This window comes from the organism of the source record quoted next, unplaced genomic scaffold (genome assembly GCF_019419815.1).
Source record: "Pyrus x bretschneideri cultivar Hongxiangsu unplaced genomic scaffold, Pyrus_bretschneideri_v1 Contig1, whole genome shotgun sequence".
NCBI lineage: Eukaryota > Viridiplantae > Streptophyta > Magnoliopsida > Rosales > Rosaceae > Pyrus > Pyrus x bretschneideri.
The window spans coordinates 11,334,977-11,344,624 of record NW_025999390.1 but is presented as its reverse complement, the minus strand read 5'-3'; the positions used below and the strand labels follow the sequence as shown (position 1 = coordinate 11,344,624).

General features: G+C 35.9%; 1 protein-coding gene across 1 annotated transcript; it reads left to right on the top strand.

The window, feature by feature from the left end:
* The first annotated feature begins 1,258 nt into the window (after window positions 1-1,258).
* LOC103962990 (palmitoyl-acyl carrier protein thioesterase, chloroplastic) lies at window positions 1,259-5,657 on the top strand. Its single transcript, XM_009375778.3, has 7 exons — window positions 1,259-1,575; window positions 2,558-3,087; window positions 3,264-3,397; window positions 4,147-4,260; window positions 4,414-4,585; window positions 4,687-4,755; window positions 4,942-5,657. The coding sequence occupies exons 2-7, from the start codon at window positions 2,599-2,601 to the stop codon at window positions 5,209-5,211; spliced, it is 1,248 nt and encodes a 415-aa protein (XP_009374053.1). The 5' UTR covers window positions 1,259-1,575; window positions 2,558-2,598; the 3' UTR covers window positions 5,212-5,657.
* The last annotated feature ends 3,991 nt before the right edge of the window (window positions 5,658-9,648 follow it).

Genomic DNA, 9,648 nt, shown 5'->3' with positions numbered 1-9,648 from the left:
ATCTCACATTTTGACATTACAAACAACAGATTGAACTTAAGTCCATTTTAATTGATCACAACATTTCCCATTTAGCACACCAAACGAGGAGGTCAAGGGCAAATTGAGGAGGCAATTCAAGTGTTAATTTAGTAAACAATTGATGGTTGAGCTACTACCATCAATTTCGGAGATGGATATCATGGATGTAGTGTTCAAATTTGACATCGACCTAATACGTAGTTCAACCAATATATAATCCAAAATACAAATTCTGAGTGTTTATTTTTTATTTTTTTTTAATAAAAAAATATTATACTACAAGGCTATGATGATGATCATGTTCTCGTTAACTTTTGGAAGTTACAAGATGGCTGGTCATACAAGTTTAACGTTGTTCTACTGTGAAAGGACGGCTATCGTTTCAAATTATGAATTCGAGGGGAGGGACCAAATTGCTCTTTTTACACCCTTGAAAAAAAGACATGTTACAAATTTTAAACAAAAGTGATGGTGATATTAAACTACTCAATAATGTGTGGGTAGTGCTATTAACACATCATTTTTTACTTTTTACATATTTTTGTTAAAATTTGTTCATTGATTTTCTTCATATCATTTAATCTGATAGCCAAAAATTAAGAAAGATATGTAAGATAAGATGGGTGTATAGATAGCACCACCTAATGCATCCATTATTTCCTATACGATTATTGTAAAAGTGAAGCATTTCAAAAAGTAATAAGAGAATTGCAATTGTTATCTTTCACGAACACGTCATTTATCTACGTTTCAAATGCGAGAGTGAAAATGCCATTTTAAGACATTAAAGTTTATCTGGCCTTATAAGTAATATTTTACTTTCAATTTATCTTATCTATAAAAGAAATTTGTACTTTAAATGCATAGTAAGGATACCACGAGCATATCATCAAGAGTTTATTTTATTCTTATAAGTCTGACGTTCACATAAAATCTCATCATAACGATAATTCGTGCAATTTGGTAAATTTAAGAGGTGGCTCTCAACCCAACAATATTAATGTTGGCCCCCCCAAATAACAGTGACACAACAATTATGATGAACCAAAAACGAACTCAACAATAATTGTTGGCAAATTAATAAATTCGATTAACAAAAACAAAAGTAAAAAACCAAAAAAGGGTGGGAGGGAGGGGCAAAGACGTAAATAAAAAGGAGAAAATTAGCGTTGTTGGGGGAAGAAGTTTGGAAGTTGAACTGGCATGAGGCGGGATTAATCAGAGCCAGGTGGATACTATATATTAAAGTCCCTCGCTGGAAGCCAGTTCCCCACCACCCACAAAACCGCTGGCCCTAAAATCCCCCTCCTCTCTCTCTCTCGCTCTACACTTTCTCTCTCAAAAGCTAAAAGAAACGCCACCACCGCCAACGAAGGAGAATCGGAAACCCTAGAAATTACGCTGAAATAGAGGTTTCGACGATCCGGAATGACGCAATTGCCCTTCCCTGTGCTCTAGATTCGAGTTTGTTTGGTTGAAGTGAGGGCAGAAGGAGGTCCAGAAAGCCTTTCAATTTTTTCCGGAGGCGTCTGTTTGGTTGCCGAGACAGTTGAGGTAAGACAGAATGAATGAATGTGGATGTTGTTTGTTGCTGCGTTTATTTCTGTTTTTTCGTTTGGTTTGAGGGGGAGGTGTTATCTCCGGCCGTTAAAAACGGAGATCTACATGAAAATGTTTTGAAATTTTGATTATTTTTCTTTTCGTTTCTGCATTTTCTCGGCAACCAAACAGACAAGGAAGAAAATTTGTTTGCTTGAAGAAACGAAGTGGAAAAATGGTTCTATTTTCGTGTTGTGAAACATTTGTATGGCATATGAAATGTTTGTGTCATTTCTCACTGGATGTGTGTTGATGCAAAAGCTCAGATCTGCCTTGATTTTCTCTGCATATATTCCTAAAGTCTTCAATTTTGTGGGCATTAGCTGTATCAATCATTGTGCTTTCTAAATTATATTTTTTGGAGACGGATTAATTTCTGATTAAGTTTTATAATTTGAGCTACTTATCCTCTTTTTTTTCTCCATAAGTTTAGGTTAATTTTTCGTGTTTTCGTTTTGGGTAATACTCAATCATTGATGATTGAAACGTATGCTGAAAATTTAATTGCTAATATCTTATGGGGTTAGAATATTTTTTATTTTTCGTTCCTTGGTTTTTCGGTTCTGTAAGGGAGAATATGTTTTTCAAATTGTGAATGTAGAGTCTTTTTTATGTTTCTGAAAAAATTGGGTTGTCTTCTAGACTGCTTTTCCCTAACAAACAAACCAAAAATGGATAAGTGCACAGCACAAATTCTTTTGTATTTTTCGTTGCATTCTGGAAACAGAATCAGGTGATGTTTTTGGCCTAATTTGTCAAGGAAGGAAATTGTTCTCAGTTTTTGTTGTAATTACGTTAACTTCGGTGTTCTTATGTCGATGGTGTTCTGCACTGCAGTAGTAACATGCTGGCATTCTGAGCGTATTTCTGAAGATTTCATTATTTTTGTATTCCCTTGTGAAACTACATTGACAAATTTGGAATTTTACTGTTACAGTGCTTTGATCGGTGACTCTTTGCTCTGATCCAATTGTCATCATGGTTGCCACTGCTGCTACTTCGTCATTCTTTCCGGTTTCTTCTCCCAACTCAGGCTCTAGCGCCAAGAACGCCAAGCTTGGGTCAGCCAATTTAGGACTCAAATCGAAATCTGCATCAGGTGGTTTGCAGGTAAAGGTAAATGCTCAAGCCCCTCCAAAGATAAATGGAACTAGCGTTGGTTTGGCAACTGTGGAAAGTGGGAAGCATGGGGATGACATCTCATCCCCTCCTGCACGGACTTTCATTAACCAATTACCTGACTGGAGTGTGCTCCTTGCTGCTATTACCACAATCTTCTTGGCTGCAGAGAAGCAATGGACGATGCTTGATTGGAAACCCAAGCGGCCTGACATGCTCATTGACCCATTTGGTCTAGGACGAATTGTTCAGGATGGTCTTGTCTTTCGCCAGAACTTCTCAATTAGATCATATGAAATAGGTGCTGATCGTACGGCTTCAATAGAGACGTTAATGAATCATTTACAGGTTTTTGACAAATTCAATTTCTCTGTTTATAGTTTTTGACAAATTCAAATTCAGTTTGTAGCTAAAGAGATTAAAGCACAAAATGCATGTTCTGTGACTGGTTTCACGTTCTTGAGGTTGAGTGCATTTTTTCTTGACTGGCTTTGTCATTAACTACTTTTCTTTTCGGGCTGCAGGAAACAGCACTTAATCATGTTAAGACTGCTGGGCTTCTGGGAGATGGCTTTGGTTCAACTCCAGAGATGACTGTAAGAAACCTGATATGGGTGGTAACGAAAATGCAGGTTGTGGTAGACCGCTATCCTACTTGGTAAGTCAAAACATCACACATGCATTTTGCTCTTTTACCAGATATGTCATTCAAGTTTTATTTTGCCTGGTCACTTGTTCATTTATGGATTTTGACTCTAATAACTAAACAATATTTTGGAATTTTTATTGGTGCTGCCATGCTATTATGTATTGTATGAATTCTATACAATTTTAAGATTAGCTTGAATAGCGGTGGGGACACTTCAAAGGTTACTATTCAATTTGGTATTCGTAAAAAGCACAAGCACGCTGTTGATGCATTATTAATTTATCACACTCATTCAAAATGTTATTAGTAGATATGTGGAGCTAATTTCTATTAATATTCTTCTTTTCTCTTCACTGTGCATTCAACGTCTGAAGGCTACCTATTTTCTCTCGTCTTTGTATGTTGTAATGATTTTTGGCACAAAGATTGTGTATTATGAGCCTATTGATGTATTCATATCCATTTGCATTCCGATTCTGGCAAGTTGATTTTTGGTTTTAGAAGAGGAAGATGCTAGAGGCAGAAGCTAACTATTCAAATTCCCAATACAAGAATGAGTGTTAAAGTATCGACGATTTTGGGAACATAATTAAGTTGCACTAATACACCATTTCTATGCCCAACTAGGTTAAATTGACAAGTTGTATACCATCTGTTTTAGCAGATGACCATATTTATCCTTGAATGGGAGAATTTGTTATTTCATTAATTTGATTGGAATATCATGGTTATAGACTCAAATAGTTTCTTTCTTGCAGGGGTGACATTGTTCAAGTTGACACTTGGGTTAGTGCCTCTGGGAAGAATGGAATGCGTCGTGATTGGATAATCCAGGATTTGAAAACTGGCCAAATTCTAACAAAAGCCTCCAGGTAATTGTTATGCCTTTTCCTTGGTTACAGTTAGATCTAAGAAGTGTTTTCTATATTATTTAACAATTTAGCGCTCTTTCACAATTAAATGGTGTTTTAAAGAGTAACTGACTGGGATTGGTACGGCCATTGTTTTCGCTGTTGCTTTTGCAGTGTGTGGGTGATGATGAATAAAGTGACGAGGAGATTATCAAAGATGCCTGATGAAGTTCGAGGTGAAATAGAGTCTTTTTTTATGAATTCTCCTCCTATTGTGGAGGAAGATGGCAGGAAACTGCCAAAACTTGACGACAAAACAGCGGACTTTGTTCACTCTGGTTTAACTGTAAGTCTATCATCTTTGCACTGAATTCTAATGCGTTTCTTTTAGCTGCTTACTCACTATGAAGGATTTTCTTTTTATGTTCTTTTCCCCTCTATTTGTAGCCAAGGTGGAGTGATTTAGATGTCAATCAGCACGTTAATAACGTGAAGTACATTGGCTGGATCCTCGAGGTAGGCTTCTGTCAGTGAATTTTTTTTCTTTTCATTAGTCAAAGTTGTACCAGTACGTTTGCAGATTCTGAGTTTAAGTTGAACTTATATACCAAGCCGGAAAGTAATTAGTCAGTGTGTTACATCGAGATTTTGGATGGATAATGATCATTTTTTTTAACTGAAAGACGATTTTGGTTGATGCAGAGTGCTCCCTTACCAATTCTGGAGAGTCATGAGCTCTCTTCTTTGACTCTGGAGTATAGGAGGGAGTGTGGGAGGGACAGTGTGCTTCAGTCGCTGACTGCAGTCTCAGGTGCTGATATCGGCAACCTGGGAAGTAATGGCGGGGTGGAGTGCCAGCACATGCTTCGACTCGAGGAGGGGGCCGAGATTGTGAGGGGAAGGACTGAGTGGAAGCCCAAATACGCCAACAATCTTGGGATTGTGGGTCATCTTCCAGGGGAAAGCGCATAGCAAAACATTGGGTTCGTTGTGGCTGGGACTACATCAGTCCCTTCGGCCTGTGCCCATTGCTTGTGTAGAAACATGCTCATGTTTCTCGGATTTATATATGTTTCTTCATCCTATATATATTCCCTCCCATCTGTCATCTTTGGAAAAAGGATAAAAATGTAGTCCCTTTGTAATTAGCCCTTGTGTACTCTTCTCTCTTTTGCTCTCTCTCTCTCTCTCTCTCTCTCTCTCTCTCTCTCTCCCCGCCCTAATAGTCTCTCTCGTCATGCTTTGCCCGGCCATGGTGGTTTTTGCCTGTAATTTATTGATTTGTGCCACTCGGAAACTTTCGCTGTGTGGGAGACTGACACCAGGTTAATTGCCTTGGTTAAACAGGGCAAAAGACAAGAAGACTATATTTTTGTCACTTTTCTGGTTAGATATGGCAAAATTTATTCATTGGTTCACATTTAGATCGTTTAGTAGGAGGATTGGTGTCTTAATGAATAATGACCTTCTTTTGTATTGCATTCTTTGCTTCATCAATTTTTTCTTTTATTTCTCAAACTAGAAGCCCTAGTTTTTCGGTGGGAGATGATTGTCGAACACTCATTTTCTTCTTGCGTACGCTTCTGTTTGTTTGTCTCTTGATTTTTATTTGATTTATTCAATCTAAAAGTTAGAGGAAAGGGGTGGGCTGTCTGCTAGTAGTTTTTAGCTTTCAAGTTAAAAATTCAATAAAAACTACTCATTTGACTCAATAAATGGTATTACTGTTTCTAAATGACTTAGAATATTATCCTTACCGCGTCTGCAAAAAGGTGTGAAAATTAAAAGTTGCATTTTTTCAAAAAAAAAAAAAAAACCGAATCAAACCGATCTGTATCCATCCCAAAATGTCCTAGGCTTCGCTGATATTTATTTTTAGGATTTTTATCACAAATGGTTCTTGAAATTGACTCTCATCATCAAGATGGATCTTGAAATTGAAAACCAATCAATATAGTCCCTGAAAATAGATGTTACAAATCAATGTGATCTTTCTGTCACAATTCTGTTAAAAATTCCGTTAAGTGCTGATGTGGCACATAAATAGGCCCCACAAGATTCACGAGTTTTTATCACAAATGGTCTCTGAAATTAACACACACTATCAAGATGGTCTTTGAAATTGAAAATCGATGAATGTAGTCCTTGAAAATAGGTGTCGCAAATCAATATAATCTTTTTGCCACAATGAAATTTTTTTTTCTTATAGTAGCGCCTACTCTGAAGAGAGATCCATTCCATAAATTTTCAAAAGCACAAGGCTTCACCAAGGTCTAAGAGGGGGTTTGGAAATAGTTTTCAACCAACAATAGATGCACCTCGGTTATAACCTCATTATCATAACACAAACCTCACTGTTCTTTGAGTCATCAGACCACTAGGGAAGCGCCGAACAAGCTCTCCAAGATTAAGGTTGTGAGGATGTTGATCGCTTAAATGTTAACGGTTATAGTCCAGAAGTCGTTATTAATCAGCCAAGCTGTCATCAAAGGTGATGTCGATCTAGGTTCAATTCGGTGAAGTGTGTCGAAGTGTGTAAAGATGGGTGTATTGAGATATATTTTTTTAGAGAATGGACAATGAAGGAGGTAGAGGAATGTGGACTGAGATCAGAGGTGACTGCATGACATTTTTAGGTTGACAACTTTTTATTAACTATTAAATTATTAAACCTATTTGTAAATTTTTTTTTCAAATTTACTTAGACTTGTTTGACCTATTTATGTGTCACACCAACACATAACAGAGTTTTGATAGAATATTGACGGAATGACTACATTGATTTAGGACACTTACTTGCGAGACTACATTGATCGATTTTCAATTTTAGGGACCATTTTAATGTCGCGGGTCAATTTCATGGACCATTTTGATGTCGCGGGTCAATTTCAAGGACCATTTGTGAGAAAAATGACTTATGAGATCCATTTATATGCCACATTAGCACTTAACAGAATTTTTATCTGAATTGTGATAGAATAACCACTTTGATTTGTGACACCTATTTTTAGAGATTGCATTGATTAATTTTCAATTTCAGGGACCACCTTGATGATGAGGCTCAATTTCAGAGATTATTTATGATAAAAACCCTTATTTTTATTGATGTTTTCAGCTGGAAAATGAATAAATTGAAAAGTACTTCACATTTGGGCTGAAAGCTGAATAGTGAAAGTGAGGTTATTGGGTTGGGTATTCTATCTAAGTTGTGGCCGAGACTCTCTCCAATGGGCCTCTTATGAACTTCAAATTGGTGTTTGATTAAAGTCCATATTACAATGAAAAAAAACACTATTAACCCCAAATTAAGATGCTATTATTAAAAACCAAAGAGGAAAAAACACAAACTTAATGGCTGTGTTTTGTTCTTAATACAACTCATGCATGTACAATTGCACATGAATAGGTTGAAAGCTCAAAATCCAGCATGTGACCCTCACATGATTAGGCACCAATCCCCAATTACTTCTTTGAAACCACGTACATTGATTATATAAATTATAACATAACATCACATTCATTATAGTTAGAATCGGATAGTTTGACGAAGTTCGTGACGCTGGGATTTGGAGTAGAGGAAGAGGGGAAAGAGGCCATGACGAACAAAAGATAGATGAACAATGACTAAGAAATTATGAATAGTTCATATTATTTGCCACTTAGTATTACAGTCTAGTATTATTTCTCTTCATTCTTCATTGGTAAGTGAGAGATCTTAGGTTTGATTATCGTCAAAGGCGAATTTAAACTACATTATTGCTAGCCTATTGTGAGGCTAAGCACACCTTTCTCCCCTTAGTGTAGATTATATCGATTGTAAAAAAATTATATATATATATTTAACACATTAATTATGCATCAAAACCAAGCATGCAAATGCTCTCACTTCCCACTATTCTTATACATGAAGTGGTCCAATATTCATTTCATGGTATCCTTTGAGTATGGCTCAAACGGTTTAACTAAATGCCTCTAAGAGGCCGAGGCAAGGTAGGGAGTCAAGAGCAATTTGTAAAAGTAGTGTGTGAACTTCATCTTACTTTAAAGAAGAAAAATTTTCTGAATCCACCGTTATGAATTAGATGATTGATATTTAATCCTTTGAATCTCGTCAATATTTTATATAATGAGGTTTTTGCATTAAACAAGGGTTTAAGTAAATGTTTAATTAAATATTAACTGGATTAAGAAAAAGAAAGAAGATTAACAACTAATCTAAAGTCAAAGCTGGTTGTGTAAATCTGCGTGCTGGTTTCGCAATTTAGCATATTCATTTTCCTTTTCGCGGCTGCCACTTGTTGAATTTGGATTCCACGAATCGGAAGGCAACACGTAGTCGACATTCCAACACTTTGCCACATGCTTGTCGACTTATTGCACCCCTTAATTTGGGAACTTGAAATTGAAACACTTTAGCGGGTGGATGAGTCATCTTCCATACTTTCCCCACGGTTTTAAAATTTTATTTACACTTTGAGGGTTGAGTTTATGGATCCAAGTTGATTAACGGTTATAAAACGGCTAATTAATTACTTTGTTATCATTATAATTTTCTCGACTTCTAAACCATCTTTCTTTTGACAAGATACTCACATATTGTATGGGCTTTTTCTGAGAGAGGATGTGAAAACGGCTGTATATATGTTTTGTTGTTTTTAGAACATATATATTATAAGTCGTGTTCAAATTTTAAAGGAGGCAAAGGTGTTGGTTTAGAACAGTTAGCATAAATAATGTATCAGCTTCTTGGATTCAAGTTTCTTCTTTTAATATTTGAAACGATACAATTGGATCGTTCATTTAAACTTAATGAAAACGAGTTTATGATGTGGTAGATAACATGAACCACCACATCAACTGTCACATAAGTTGGTATATAAATGTAATATATAAAAGATGATATATCTAACAATATCTTGTACTCAATAAATATTGGTTTGGCTCAAGTATTCCGTAAGTTTGGCAAGATCCCAAGAAGAGTTAAAACCTCTAATTCATATGATTTTATGTATTGAACTTACATTTCGTCTAGTTACATATTTCTCCGAATGTTTCAGGTCTCAAATTCAAATACCTTTCCCTAGAGAAATACTATGATTCTATGAATCAAAATCTAGTGATATACCGTACTATATCTACTAAAATAAAAACAAGAGGATTAGGATATGCTAATTGGAGGATCCTAATGAATTATATATGTCTGCACAACAATTAGCATGAATAATACTTAGAATATGACTACGTAATATTACTGTTTTACTCAAATTATAACACGTGTCTTTATAATATGGAGAAGAATACACCATGTAACTTGCGTTTATATTGCCTACAAGATTTTGTAACTTATCTTTATATTGCCTACAAAATTTTCTCCAATTAGGTACTATCGATGATGTGAAATTTCCCCAT